The 15,425-nt window shown below is 40.0% G+C and overlaps 1 protein-coding gene and 2 long non-coding RNA genes across 3 annotated transcripts in view; 1 reads left to right on the top strand and 2 right to left on the bottom strand.

The window, feature by feature from the left end:
* Nucleotides 1–6,905, bottom strand: part of esr2b (estrogen receptor 2b) — an 80,356-nt gene extending 73,451 nt beyond the window's left edge. The window contains exons 1-3 of the mRNA XM_007542082.2: nucleotides 6,221–6,905; nucleotides 920–1,119; nucleotides 710–826 (exon numbers count right to left, since the gene is read on the bottom strand). Of these exons, the coding sequence (XP_007542144.1) occupies nucleotides 710–826; nucleotides 920–1,119; nucleotides 6,221–6,648 (745 nt within the window). The 5' untranslated portion in view covers nucleotides 6,649–6,905. The remainder of the gene's footprint in view (nucleotides 1–709; nucleotides 827–919; nucleotides 1,120–6,220) is intronic.
* The window catches only part of LOC107834536 (uncharacterized), a 12,637-nt gene continuing 1,625 nt past the window's right edge, over nucleotides 4,414–15,425 (top strand). Inside the window, exons 1-3 of the long non-coding RNA XR_001660327.1 lie at nucleotides 4,414–4,423; nucleotides 4,776–4,781; nucleotides 5,559–5,565. This is a non-coding gene — a long non-coding RNA (uncharacterized LOC107834536). The remainder of the gene's footprint in view (nucleotides 4,424–4,775; nucleotides 4,782–5,558; nucleotides 5,566–15,425) is intronic.
* The window catches only part of LOC107834535 (uncharacterized), an 11,885-nt gene continuing 11,509 nt past the window's right edge, over nucleotides 15,050–15,425 (bottom strand). The window contains exon 3 of the long non-coding RNA XR_001660326.1: nucleotides 15,050–15,060. This is a non-coding gene — a long non-coding RNA (uncharacterized LOC107834535). The remainder of the gene's footprint in view (nucleotides 15,061–15,425) is intronic.

The raw sequence follows: 15,425 nt of genomic DNA, 5'->3' as shown, positions 1-15,425 counted from the left end.
AGAAGCTGCTAAACGGTGTAATTTTGTGAAGATTACTCACCATTCACATTCTGTGTCCCGTCACCGAAGCCCTGCAGTTCGGGACAGAGTTCCGAGATCTCAGGGAGTCATCCGCTTTAGTCAGCGCTAACCAATCGGAACACGTCTTACATCGCTCGTCCTTAAGCCTCGCCCAGAATGTTCATGTAAGCTTCCCCAAAGCAAATAAAGTTGTACAAGCAAGAAAACGAATTCAACCAAAAAAAAGAGACTCAACCAAAACAAAAGTTTCAACCCAAAAAAAGAAACTCAACCAAAAACAAAAAAAAAAGTTTAAAAAAAAAAAACTTAGTGATTTTTGCTTTGACATGATTTTTTTTTTTGATTAAATACTACTTTTTTTGTTTGACATGATTTTTTTTTTTGATTGAATTCTACTTTTTGTTTGACATGATTTTTTTTTTTTTGATTGAATAATTGTGAAACAAAACTAACTCCATACTTCAGTGGCTGTGATGGTTGTTCAGAAGGCACCACTTCTTCTTCTGGGTCAAAGAAGCAGAGTGTTTGTACCACTCTGCTTGTAGCCACAGGTCTGAGGTGCTGATGTAAACACTAAGTTAGGAGGGTTTGGTCAGCAGCAGCTCATGTGGATAATCATGATGTAGCCCTAGAACAACACTATCGCAAGATGGCAAAATGTAAAGAATATTAGTAAAATTATGCTTACCACACTTCATCATGCCTACTTCGTAGCATTTCCGTAAACGGCAGGCCTGGCAGCTTTTACGTCGGTTCTTGTCAATAGTGCATTGATTTGTGGCAGGGCAAATGTAGTCGTTGTGTCCTGGGAAAAGAGGAACAAGACCTTATAACGTTTTTTTTTTATAGTTAGAAAGCAAATAAATTCATAGACAGGAGGTTCAGAAAGAGATAATACCCTGAATACTTCTCTTGAAAAAAGCTTTGCAACCTTCACATGACCACACACCGTAGTGGTACCCAGAGGCATAGTCATGACAGACAGCGCAGAAGTGCATGTCAGCTTTCCCTACAGCAGATGAACATGAAGAGGACTTTATTTCTTCTCCTGCTTCTTCTGATTTCTTCCTCTGCAGCTTGTTACAGCTGATGACAGAGCTGCAGAAAGAAGCACAGACTCCGTGAAAAGGACAACTTGACATCATGGATTTTTGCCTCATCATTCCTTGGTGATTTATCCTCTGCCAAACTCTATTATCTGAGAAACTGCATATATCATTGGTACATATGAAATCACCATTGCAGTGGTCATGTTGTCTGATATATAAAGGCTTATTACATTACCTTGCAAAACCATTTCTACCCATTAAGTTTAATAAATTTTATTGACAGTATGCAACAGACCAACACAAAGTGGTGCATATTTTAATGTGGAAAGTAAATTCTTGTTTTAAGACTAAAAGTAGGAAGTGCAGATATATTCAACCTCATTTTATTGAATATAGTCGAGAAACAAAATCACCTAATCACAGGATTAGGATCATCTGTGTATTCCAAAGGTCTGCGCTTTATTGGAGAGTGGCAAGAAAAAAGTCAAGTTGAACGTGCTCTGGTCTGTTGAGAGCAAAACTGAACTTTGCAACCAACGTGTAAAACAAACATAATATCCCTCTGAACTCCATCCATCCATCCATCCATCCATTTTCTTCCGCTTATCCGGGATCGGGTCGCGGGGGCAGCAGCTTCAGAAGGGAGGCCCAGACTTCCTTTTCCCCAGCCACTTCTTCCAGCTCCTCCGGGGGAACCCCAAGGCGTTCCCAGGCCAGCCGAGAGACATAGTTCCTCCATCATGTCCTGGGTCTTCCTCGGGGCCTCCTCCCGGTGGGACGTGCCTGGAACACCTCACCAGGGAGGCGTCCAGGAGGCATCCTGACGCCTCCCTGGTGAGGCGCCCGAGCCACCTCAACTGGCTCCTCTCGACGTGGAGGAGCAGTGGCTCTACTCTGAGTCCCTCCCGGATGACCGAGCTTCTCACCCTATCTCTAAGGGAGAGCCCAGCCACCCTGCGGAGGAAACCCATTTCGGCCGCTTGTATCCGGGACCTCGTTCTTTCGGTCATGACCCAAAGCTCATGACCATAGATGAGGGTAGGGATGTAGATCGACCGGTAAATCGAGAGCTTCGCTTTTTGACTCAGCTCTCTCTTCACCATGACGGACCGGTACAGCGCCCGCTTCACGGCAGACGCTGCACCAATCCGCCTGTCGATCTCCCGCCCCCTTCTTCTCTCATTCGTGAACAAGATCCCCAGATACTTAAACTCCTCCACTGGAGGCAGGACGACCCCCCCCCAGACCCGGAGAAGGCACTCTACCTTCTATTATTTTTACGACATAAACTGAGAAAAATGTGAAAAATCAAGGCTGAGTGTCTCACAGAATTAGTAATCTTTCTGTCTGAAACACACACGGCACAGTGGATTTCTGACTCCAAAACTCTTTTTAACTCCCCCTCACGGGCACAAATATTGCCCTATTGGTTTCAAAGTTGGTCATGACACATGCCTGCTCCCGTAAAATGTTTTCAAACTTTTTATAGGGCTTATGGTTCTCTGTCAAACTGCTTTAGACTGACGCTGAGTGTGTCACATAGATAGGAACTCTTTCTCCACCATTCTGTCTGACACAGAGACACAGCCCAGGTGCAGGTCATTAATTACCATAGCAACGCAGCCAGGGTGAAACAGGCTGGATTAAACAGAGAATTCTCTCCCCCTCTGTGTCACTCACAGCTGCACTTGACAGGGGATTAATTACCACAGCAACAGAACACAGAGCAGGGCAGAGGAGCTGTTTAGGACTACAAACACACCATCTCTGTAGTTCTATCTATGGAGAAGACTCAGTTAAAAGAGAGGCCTGAGCAGCATGTCAAAACTACAACATGGCGGAACTATCTAGTAACTGAGTCCTCTTCAGTTACTACAGAGGAGGACTTACCTGTATTCAGAACTACCTGTGTTTTGAGCATTGTATAACTGATTTAACCCAATCACTATTACACATGGGATTAGTGTGGCCATTTCAAATGAAGCTTAAAATTTAAAAACAAAAGCCTCAATATTCCGCCCAGGTTAGTGCACCGCAATAGGCGGTGCAATAATATTAAACTTTATTATCATTCTCTCTCAGGTTATGGCATTGGCTTGTACAGCAAGCCAGAGCATTAGCATTAGCCTTTTACCTAAAATAAGCTATTAGCTAATTTTATTACTTAACAGTCATGTTTAGTATACTGAATGGAGTAAGTCAATCACAGACAACATGCAAGTGATGCCCCACATGCTACTGATAGCATTCATGTTAACAATAGCATTTTGGCTAATTTTACCTGATTCATTAATTTTTACTTTGTGAACATGCTTCTGACTCCACAGGTTACTGACTACAATTTAGCTCAGCTCTGCATTGATGCTACCTTTTAGCATCAGAACACTTTTCTTACTTATTAGCCATGTTAAGTATATTGAATGGACTGAGTCAATGACAGACAACATGCTTCTAATGCCCCACATGCCACAGACAGCATTCATGCTAACTTTAGCATTTTGGCTAATTTTACATGATTACTTTTAACATACTGAATGGTACAAGTACAGCTGAGTGAACATGCTTCTGACTCTCCACAGGTTACTGGATACAATTTAGCTCAGCTTAGCACTGATTCTTATTTTTACCATCAGAACGTTGGGTCCAAACCTATGGGCACACTTTGGCAGGCCCCCGTTAAATTTCTTCAGGAATTTTCTAGTTAGTTTTATCCTCTCTTGGTTTCTTGTTATGTCCTCTTTAGTTTCTATCCTGTTGCTAGTTTTATTTTATCGTTTGTATTGACCCTCACCACCAATAATCTTCACTCATCATGCCACTCACCTGCTCCGCCGCTTAATTAGGGTTAGGGTTAGCTCCTACTTACTTCAGAGGACAGACCACCGGGACGCTCCATCTGCTTCTGGGTTTTTCCTGGCTATATTTCCGGCCAGCGAACCATTCCGCAACCCAGTGGTCGCTTTTCAGACCACTTAGTCTCCTGTACCACTCAAAAATGCACAATATGTCTATAAACCCTGGGGTACACCCTGGCGACCTGTCCAGGGTGTACCCCGCCTCTCGTCCGGAAAGTTAGCTGGAGATGGGCACCAGCAACCCTCCCAACCCCACTAAGGGACAAGGGTGTAAAGAAAATGGATGGATGGAATATGCTGAAGCCATTTTTTAGGACTTATACACAAACAGCTGTCTGTGAATGAAGAGGGGATCCAGACAGTGTGGCTCTCTGTGCCCTACGATTCAGTGTCGGACTTGTTCTTGGATGCATCACAGAAGCAAAGCAGTTGGGGAAAGATCTCTTGATGGATGGGCTCTTCTAGCGTCTCATGGCTGCTGCTGTGAACATTTCCATTGTGTTTGGGGCTGGTTCAATTATTCAGGCAGCTGGGTTTGGACTATAGCTGACTTTCTCTGTACCAGTTATCCTTATATTTTGCTTGACATTGTTTCAGGTTAGTAATTATATTTAGGGAGCCAAAGAAAATGCCGTCTTGGGTTTTAGTTTTCATAGAAGCTAATTCGTGTTTGGTGTTCTTGGTTAACTGTGACACATATTACCTAGATCAATGCCCTAGACCAGGGCCTTAAGCCACTGCTACCAGCACCATCATTTCCTCCTTTTATAAATAATACTCTTGGCTCTCAGTGTTTGACCCTATCTCTCTCCCAGATGGGAACAGAGGAAACTTTAACTGCAAATAGTAGTAGTATGTGATCTCTTTTATCCTTTAGACTTGAACATGAGTCTAAAGAAGCTCACAGATTACTCACTAATCTGCGAGCTAAAGAAGCTGCTGCTACTTGTCATGATTCATGTTCTACGACATGTCCATGCTGAGTTTTGCCACTCATTCAGCTTACCTGCTACGCCTGATTGCTTACCTGTCTCTCCTGGGTGTCGATCTACTTAAACACCTCTCAGCTTCTGCCTCCTTTCCAGATTATCAACAGCCACGAGCCAGTAGAGATTCAGCGTTTGCTTCCAAGGCTTTAGTGTATTTACAACTCTTTCTGCCCATGGATTTATCCCCTTCTGCCAAGCCCATCTGTTTTGGATTTCACGACCTCTGCCTCACGACCACCGAGTAGTGCCTGCCCCTCCTGCTAAGTTTGCTCTCTCTGTCCTTCTGTGTATGACCTCAGCCTGATTATCGTCTAAGTCCCTGGATGTTGCTTTTCACCTACTGTATGTTATATTTTTCACCTATGGAGGTTGCCATTTTTTCACCTGCTGGATTGATGTCACGGTTGGGTCTGCTCTGTACTGGAATCCACAGAGTAAACACAGGAAGGCTAACTTTACTTGAGTTGTTTATCATGTTGCATTTGTCTGGTGTAATATTAGATAATGCCACACTGCAATAATGTTGGCTGTAATAAAAAAAATAGTGTGGTGAGTCTGGATCACTTTCCACATGAAAAAAGAGTGCACCAAACACAAACTTCTGAGGGCCCTACATTTGTGTTCTCCACATTTCTGTCCAGAAGACTTTGAGTCATTTGTACAAGCAAAACTGACAAAGGCTAAGTTAATGCTGATAAGTTTCATCCACACTAAAAGGAGACCAGACCCTAAACGTCTTCATTACCTCTTGTAATTCAGTCAGTCATGGCAGATCCTGGTTCAGCTGGAGGGTTCTTCTGGTTGAAGATGAGTTTTCCTTTCTACTGTTGCTACATGTATGTTCTGTATGAAGGATTGTAGCTCATTTAATGACACTATGTGAGCACCAAGTGAACTGCGTTGTTTGAGATTTTGGATCAAATCAGAATTTATTTTGAATCTGTCAGTAGGCTGACTTCTTTTTTTTTGTCAAGTGCACTGACGCAGCAATAAACTGAACTTTGTTGGTTTGGTCTGTCTTTCTTTCTCTAACCTGTCTGAAATTGAATGAGAAGCCTTAAAGCCACAACAGCAGACATTAGTGCTAGCTGGGAGTCCTATCTGCTTTGTTTTAGTGTCACTTTTTAAAGTTGTACAGCAGAATGCAGAATTATTCACTTTATTTTTGGACGTTTAGGTTCTTTATGGGTTTAGGTTTAAGACAACACAGCATTTGTGTCAAAGACTTTCAAAAACAAATCCATGTAACATTACACCATTAATCAGTGTATTTTTTTCATCCATAGGTGAGTATCTGCAGTCCTACCTGTTTGGGTTCATGCCATGGGATTTTGACTCAAGCCAGGGTCCTTGTGGGTTTGGTTCATTGTAGACAAGAGGTTGGGTGCAGTGCAGAGTCAAAGAAGGTATGCTGTGGTGGTTGTGAGAGGGCCAAAAGGCAGAGGGACTCAGAGGGGGACACATGGATGATGGACTGTCAGCGATGGGTGCTCTGGAATAGCTCAGCACCGAAGGACTGTAGAAAGTCAAGGGTAGATGTCCGTGGTAGTCATGTCTACTATCTGTGTAAGGAGAGGGGATGCAAACGGTGTGGCCCTCTATGCCCATTGGAGGACTGTACATAGTAGGGAGAAGCCCTGGTGAGGTCGGCCTCTCTGAAGCTTTGCTGTAGTCCCCGTCATGGAGTTGAAGCATGGGTAAAGGGTCAGGACTTAACCCAGGGGAAGACGCCATGCTGAGCGGACGATGATGCCTTTATTGATCTGTATGACTTTGCAGCTTGTTGCTCTACATGTTCTGGTGGACATAAATCCTGTAGCAGAAACAGAAAAAAATGTGAAGTAGAGTAAATGATATAGTCTTTTTACTCTATTTGAGAGAAAATATGTGTGCCACTTTCACCTAGCAGTTCATCATCTTTGTCATGTTAATTCTAATTCATCTTCACTATGCTCAACTAAGATGATAATAAATAACAATACATTTTATTGGCAAGTTTTCTAACACCCAAGGTCACCTTACACCATTTAACATAAAAACACAATATAAAAGATACAATAAAAATAACTACAAAAATGAATGAGATGATAGAAGAAGAGGATCTGTGGGTGGGGGTAGGTGTAACAATGTGAAGAAGATCCAAAAAATATGGAGGACTGAGGGTTGTGGACAGGTTTGAAGGTAAGGAGGAGTTTCTACACTGTAAAATACAACTTATAGTATTTACCCCCAAAAAGCTGAGCTAACAATTTGCAAACAATCTGCTTGGGTAAATTTAACCAAAACATTTTTGTAAAGAGTATCTAATGCCAACAGCTCTGAAAACACTCTGAAACTGAATTTGGTAAAAATTTACCTAACATTTCTGGTAATATTTCAAAACTAATTGCCTTAAAAATCTGAGTAATAGTATTCCTTATTCTTCATTGTTAATGTAGTTAATAATTTTTCCTATTTTTTAACAAAGGTAATTTACTATTACTGACCTGAAAAGTTACATAGAAATGCAATACAAGGTCAGACCAACCTGTATTTAATAAACTACATGCTCAACAAATAAACATAATAAATAATCATACATCCTAAATTTCACGCAGCTTTAACTATGTCACATTTTAGTAAGTAAAATAGTTGTAAAGATACAAATCTCTTGAACAATTTTTTTTTCACAATGCTACCCAATCATTGGCAATCAAAAAAAAAAATCTTTGGTTCAGATTTTACACAAGTTTCCGTTTCCCTCAGTCACAACTGATATTTCTGCTGGATCAATTCAGTTCAATTAAAAAATACTTTATTGATATAAGGAAATAAATTGTATGCATGCACTTGCATTTTTGCATGAAGAAATTTAAATGTTGTTGCAACTCATTTAATTAAATAATTATTGTAGGTAGTGATGGCTTTAGGGAGGAAAGATCTCCTGTAGTGGCCTGTATTACAGCAAATATGAAGAAGCTTCTGGCTGAAGACACTGTTTTCCCAAGTGATTCTCATGAAGAGGATGGTCAGGGTTGTCCATAATTTTCTTGAAGAATCCTTTTTTGCATCATGATCTCCAGAGGTTCCATAGTCGTTCCAAGAACAGAACTAAACAGAACCAGCCTTCTTTATCAAGTTGTTAAGGCTTTGTAGCTCCCTGGCTCTGATGCTGCTGCCTCAACAGATGACAAGAAGTCCAGTCAGTCTGCTCTGTCCCTTCTTATAGTCAGCTTTACTGTTACGTGCAGTCCAGTCTGTTGACCAGATCCACCTCAGCTGTAGAATTATGAACTCGGGCTGCACCAAATGCAGCTTTCTCCCCTAGATTATTTACACACAGACACATTACTTTATATATATATATATATATCACTTAAATTAATTTATTGTTTATTTATTTTTCTGATTGGTGGATTTCTTGATCTGGGACCGGAGTCCACATTTCGTACCACGAGCTAGCTAGTTGGTATGACAATAGAAAATCCTTGAATCCTTGAATCAGTTCATGCAACATAATTGAATACTGTAAGCCTATCTTACAGTGGCCATCCTACTTTCTGCTATTATATAAGGTTTTCGTAAGGTTTTTCCAAGTATGTTAATATCTTATTGTGGAATATCTGAAGTTTTTTAAAAAAAATCTTTTTCTTTAGCATGGAAATGCACCACAAACCTATCATAAAAACCAAAACTTTCTGTAAGTAGGAAAGGAAGAAAAAGTACATCCAAACTATTTGGACTATTTCTGAATTATTATCACGGTGTAATCAGTCATCTGACAATTTTGACTGTGTCTCTTTTGTGTTGGTACTCTGAATGATTTAAAGGGCCATTTTCATGTGCAGTTCCATCTCAACCTTACACAAACAGACAAACATGCAATGAATAAATCAATTTTCAATCAGTTTTGTGCACTATGATAATAATTATTATAAATAATAATAAACATGTTTTCACTGAGGCTCTTTAAATGTGTGTATATTTTAAATTTTAAATTGACATTTGTGACTGTATACAAAATAGACCAGCAAATATTGCAGTATAAGCATATTGCCAGGGAACACAAAATTTATTGTGAAGTAACGCAAAAGTATTGCAAGGGAAGGCAGCAGAAAAATTTTTCCCCGTGTTTCCTAAGGGGCTCCATAGATAGGGACACAGTCAAACTGAATAAAACAGCAATCCCATAGTGAGTAGCATAAGCTAATTTGCAGCACTTGCCCCCACATGGGCTTTTCTAAACATCCATCCATTAACCCCCATGCATAAGCCTGGTGATGTCGCAAGGGGTGCTGGTGCCTATCTCCAGCAGTAAATGGTGATACACACATACACCCACAAGTAGAATGCAGCGAGACCAATCAACCTGACAGTCATGTTTTTTGGACTGTTGGAGGAAGACATACATGCACAGGGAGGAAATGCAGATTCAGTAAGCACTTAGGAAGTGACATGGTAATAATAATTTAAAATAAAACATGATAGACAACATATGCAAAATCATATACAAGTTTAAAAAAAAGTAAAACGACAATAAAAAAGAAACAGATGGATGCAGTTCAGTTTTTGACATAGCCTGAGTTTTGTTTTTTGAACACACTGAAGCTGGTTATACAGGGTGGGCCATAAGTTTCCATACATAGGAGAATGTAAAATGTATATTTCTTTTATATTTCAGATACCCAAGAAGATGCATTTGACAAGAGAGCAAAGAACTGAAATTATACTGATAGCTGGATTGGGAAGCAGTCGCATGGTTGCATGAAACTTTAACAGAAAACATGGAACGAGCATCACACACAACACTGTGGCAAAACATATTTGCAAGTTTCAGAAAACTATCACGAAGTGGTCCAAGATGTGCAGCAATTACACAGAGTCCTACAAAAATAAAAACGGTTGTCCAATATAAAATATTTATTTTTTCTATGTATGGAAACTTATGGCCCACCCTGTAGATTTTAAATTCACAGGAAGTGAGTTTCAAACTCCAGTCTTCTCACAGAAAAAGCACTTTGAGCAAAAGTGCTTCTGATGTTCTAAGGGAACCTTACAGTTGCTCTTCAAAGTTACTCTGGTAGATCTATTGTTGTAAAATGTCTTGGAAATGTGTTACATGTCTATGGAAAATCATTTTTTGTCTAAATTGAGAAAATACAAAAATTATTATTTTAACCCTGACCTGATGGTTTATCAACCAGTGTTGACATTAGAAACCCGTTGGTTTCTAATGTCAACACGATGACTTATGGGTCAAAAATAAATTTCAATTATCTTCACAAGTAATGACAGAAGAAACATTGTATCAGCATTGGGCATCAGACACAAACTAATCATGGTCAACATGTGTTTCATGTGGGTCAGGTTGAAGTGACCCTGAGCAGAACAATGCTCGCTCTTTGGATCACCACTGGGTTGCCCTAATTTAGAGGCTAGGTCCTTCAATCCAGATTGCCAGTTCTGTTCCAAGACATGATATACAGCCCCACAACACTGCCTATTGTGTCTTCATTTGGAAAGATGAATTGCTCAACATTTAATTTAAATCAGTTCTGAGATTGTGTTGGTATAATCAGCAGAAAGAATAAGGAAATGTTTTTGTTCAACACATTTTTAACATGTCACTAAGTTTTAGAAAGGGTTTATTATAAGTAAATCAAGCTCTCAATAAGTCAATTTTAAATATAAGACTCCTAATGTTCAAGTGAATAATATCCGTGCCGTTAATAAAATTCATTATTACAATGTGAGGTCAATGCAAAATGCAAGTGCATGCATACAATTTAATGCCAGGGAAAACTTTATGTACTAAGTAGGACCAGTTCAATAGAGAAGCAGAACACAAATACACACTCACACTCATAAAAGACAAAATAATAATATGATAATAATAATAATAATCATTATTATTATTATTATTATTATTATATGAGTGGGATCAGAACTTTGATAACTTAATTTATTAATACTAAATGATATAATAGGCCTTAAGGTCTTCATCTAATGACTTCTTGAAGAGAAAAAAAAGGGAAAAAAATGACTAGAAATCTAAAATACTTCTAAATTTACTTACTTTAATAAAAACTTAAAAACGTATAAATGTATTTGCTTTATCAATTAACATCTTCACCGATGACAATAATCATAAAGGTCTGTCCCTTCCTTCCCCTTTCAACCAATTTATTTTTACATCGTTTTGTGGCAGTTGCAACAAATTTACAGCAAACAGTCATAACAGCCATTACAGCAGCCCAGCCATTAACTGCTTAGTGTTTTACTCCATCTTATGGATGACACTGTGGTTCACTGGAGTTCCAATTCCTTGGAAATTCCTTTCTACCTTTTCCAGACTGATAAATATCAGTAACTTTGTTTCTCATCTGGGGCCTGTATAAAACATGCGTACGCACAAAAAATGTGCAGTGGCGTATTTTACACACAAATTTCTTCTGTCAGACTGCCCTGTGGCAGTCTGTCAGCAGCTGTGGCTACTATCCAGTAGCTTTCCACCATCAGCGTGATTGTGTGCATGAATAGGTGAATGACTGTTGTATGAAGCACTTTTTTGTCCTCTGGACTTGATAAGGCGCTATACAAGTACAAGCCAGCCAAATGCCAACCAAAGGAAAATCACCATCTATAAAAATGAATGTTGTCACTTTGACCGGCAGAGGCTCTGCGTTAAAGAAGGAAGTGAGGCAACAAATGTCTTTGAGGTGGATTTATTTGGGAGCTCCAAGTCTTCATAACACCGACACCCCTTTTTTTTGTAGTGAAACAAAGAAGCTGACATTTATACCTGAGGCAAGTTCCAACACTTAACCAGGTAAAGGGGTGATCAAAAAGAAAAGACAAACAACAAACAAACACTACTTACACAAACCTAGCAAACAATAAATGATCCAACAAATATTTACATGCAAGCAAATTATTAAAACTAAACTAATCTGAAGTCAATCAAAAGTAAATATAACTAAATATAAATCTTAGAGTATTACCCCTCTTAATGGAAGAGGGTATGCTCCAGGAGCATTTGTCTCCTTTTCTGCTCCACCTTGCTAAACATACCCAGAAAGGCAAGTACTCAAACAATTAACTCAAAGTGAACCAATCTGAATCAGAAACAAACTGACATCTTCCCCCACATTCTCTGAACAGGAAAGATGGCCGGTCTCCCTACCCAAAAAGAATGTTCACCAAATGTCACAATGTATCTGAAATAAAGAACTGATACAACACATTTAGACTGTAAATAAATAAAATAATATCAATAATCAATGTGGGATGGAACCCCTGGTCTCCATCACAAACGTAAACTATTGAACTACTTTGTGAACAACAGAAAACTACAAAGTGGCAAAACTCATCTAAATATACTAGAATCCCACTCCATTCAGTTTTATTTAACCCAAGAAGCATCAAACCGAATGTTTTTTCATGATTTTATTATTTTATTGTTTAAGCTTAAACAATGAAACTGAACCACATTCATCCTCAGACAAAGCACATGATGCATGCATGTTTTCAGTGAGGTAATTTCATTCTCACTGAAAAAGAAAATGGGGTTGGATCAGCAGATTAACTCCAAACAGGTCAGTTTTGATTATTCTTAAGGTGATCAAGGTATGTAGAAAATCACAAGTATATAAGTAGCTGCTCAAAGAAGTACTGCGCAATCAGAAAATTCACCTTGCTTCTCTAAAGAATTTGGTCATAGTGATATTCATTTAAAATAGCACAACAAAATGTTGACAACATCTACAAACAAACAGTGAAACATGTTTGCTTTCGCTTTCACAGACAGTGGAACTACATCTAACTTTTTTTGTCACTTAGAAAAGAAGCTCAAAGAAAGGTAAGCTCGATTGACGCGATGTTAGTGTAGCTGGGGCATATTGACCTTACCAAGCTCCGCCCAGAAACGCCCCCTAAAATCCCACGTGGCTGCATGTCACACAAACAAAGCCTCGCGGAGCTTAGTTTCCATGTGTAAACATGGCGTCTTTCGTTTCAACTGACTCTCTACAAAGTATTTCTGAGTCGATTAGTGTAGCCTTTCTGCCGGAATTTTCAAAAAATATCAGCCACGACAATGGACAGGGGAACCAACAAGTTCATGTCATCTTTTTTGGACGAAATCAAGGTGTTTGAGCCACGCGATGCCTCCAACATTGTGCGCGTCGCAGCGAAATGCTACCGGTCGATGAGGAAAACAGCAGATCCTCACAGCCTCAGCATAAATATAGCTGTGGACAAGATTACTGATGCCTATTGTTCTTGCAAGGCTGGGTAAGTCGGACATTCATGGTTTTGAGGGTTACTTTTGNGGCATTCATGGTTTTGAGGGTTACTTTTGAAATCAGTGATTTCTGTTGTTGGCAAATGTTTGAGTGTGCCTAGGCCTGATGCACTGTACTCGGTGCCATAAATACGATCAGGATACCTGACATCGCCTGTACAGATTCCCCACTGACAGTGGAGAACCATTCTTTTTCGAGTCCTGACGCAAAAACTTTCTGCTGGTCCACAATGTACATTAGCATTTGTTCACTACTGTAGCTTGTGTTTGTGAGACAGTCACGCATGTGGTAGCTGCACTGTGACCTAAAATGGGCATTAGCCAATGAAACGCGGCCCCTGTGGTAAGGTCCATTGTCCCGGAAGTATGCTGCTACACACTCTTCCTCTTGCCCATATATGGAAGACGCTGTGACAGAGCGCAGCTGGCTTATTAGGGAGACAGTTAACCCTCTGCGTGCAAGGACTGAGGCAAACGTAGAGGTCTATGGAAAATGATACAGGTGTTACGTGTGTGGGGTCTGTTGGACCCCATTTTGACATACAAGGAGATTAATACATCCAGATTAATCTGCTCTCAAAATGTGTTACTGTTACAGTCCACCTCCAGATCCCCACATCGGCCATATTTGAATATAACAACCCCTATTATTTGCAGGGGCTGCCAGAAACCTGGTCACATAGCCAGAAACTTTAATCAACCGAGGGTGAACCTTGTTCCGCAGCATCCAACTACACTACAAGGAGAGGCTGCAGCTGCATATCAGTAGGCGGAAAACTAGCTCCTTCTGCTTTGCCGAGCCACAGTTCAAAAGGGAGAGGTCATGGCTCAAGTAGTCTTGAAAACAAATGCTCAGGTTCACTATTGGTTGGACAGTGTCCCACTGTACTTGTGAAAATGGGGGTGTGGCACTTCAGTGTCTTTTAGACGCTGGTTCCATGGTAACAATAGTTACACAGAGTTTCTTTAACCAGCATTGTCAGGGCCCTTTGCGGGCCTGCAGGGGCGGATCTAGCAAAATATTTATGGGGTGGCAAGAGGGGGGCAGGGATTTTTTTCAGGGGTGGCAGCATATGCATCTATGTATCTATGTATGTATATACATAGATACATAGATGTATCTATGTATCTATGTACATAGATACATAGATATCTATGTATCTATGTAGATATCTTACGCTCAAATGTGAGCGTAAGCCAAATGTGTCTCACGCTCACATTTGGCTTACACAGACCTAACATTAGACTTAATTTACTTGTTGCAAAATATTGTTTTTAACTTGCATTGCTTCAAAATGAGCTTCATGTAGCACTGAGGATTAAATATAATTTCTTAATATAGTATGGTTAATTATTTTTATGTATTTCATACTGCTGCTAATTGATATGCATTACTGGATTGGACTAGTCGCTATGTGATTCATTGTGTCCAGAAAACCATTTTATCCCAAACCAGAACAAGCAGAAATCTGTCACAAAAATATTAGTAGCGCCATCATTTGTTATCAGATATACTATTAAATACAACTTAAAATAAAGATGAGAAAACTGATGTTTGATAAATTGTTCATGATACAAATCTATGAACAGTTTGATTTCTGTTAGTTCTGTCAAGATGCAAAAGGGGAGGATTTTTCTTATGTTGGTCATTCGTTTTATTTTAAATGCTGTAGGAGCCGTAGTTTGACGACTGTTATAAATATTACCACATTTTACAAACAGAGGGGATTAGTTCAGTTTTTGTCGCTTGTTTAACTTTTAGGAATTGCAGCGGCTGCAGTGCGTCACAATAAAGTGCAATAAAGCTGATAAACAGGTGAAGGACCAAACTAGACAGAACCACTTCTATTCCACCTTTTCTCGCTCTGTGTCGGCATTACGCACGGACCCGTTGCCATTCTTTGAGTGATTGTAGTATTTTCCTGACCACCGATATTCCTGACTCAATGGACAGCAATGTTGATAAGTCACGTAATGTCCAGTCCAGTAATATATCCATCAATGCTGTAGGTGTCAGGTTACATTGTGTTGCATTCAATGTTGTCGGAAGAAAGAGTTTCATACGCTTAATGTCCGATTTGCCGTAACAATTTATTGAATTCATAGTCGCAAGCCGGGGTGGCAACAGGGGTGTCAAGGCTCTCATTTGGGGTGGCAACTGCCACCCCAGTAGATCCGCCCCTGCCCAGATGGGACCGTCTCGTTGCAGATAAACAAGCTCAGTGCTCCC

This window comes from Poecilia formosa, unplaced genomic scaffold (assembly GCF_000485575.1).
Source record: "Poecilia formosa unplaced genomic scaffold, Poecilia_formosa-5.1.2 Scaffold654, whole genome shotgun sequence".
Taxonomy (NCBI): domain Eukaryota; kingdom Metazoa; phylum Chordata; class Actinopteri; order Cyprinodontiformes; family Poeciliidae; genus Poecilia; species Poecilia formosa.
The sequence above is the reverse complement of the archived record's forward strand: the minus strand, read 5'-3'. Positions and strand labels throughout refer to the sequence as shown.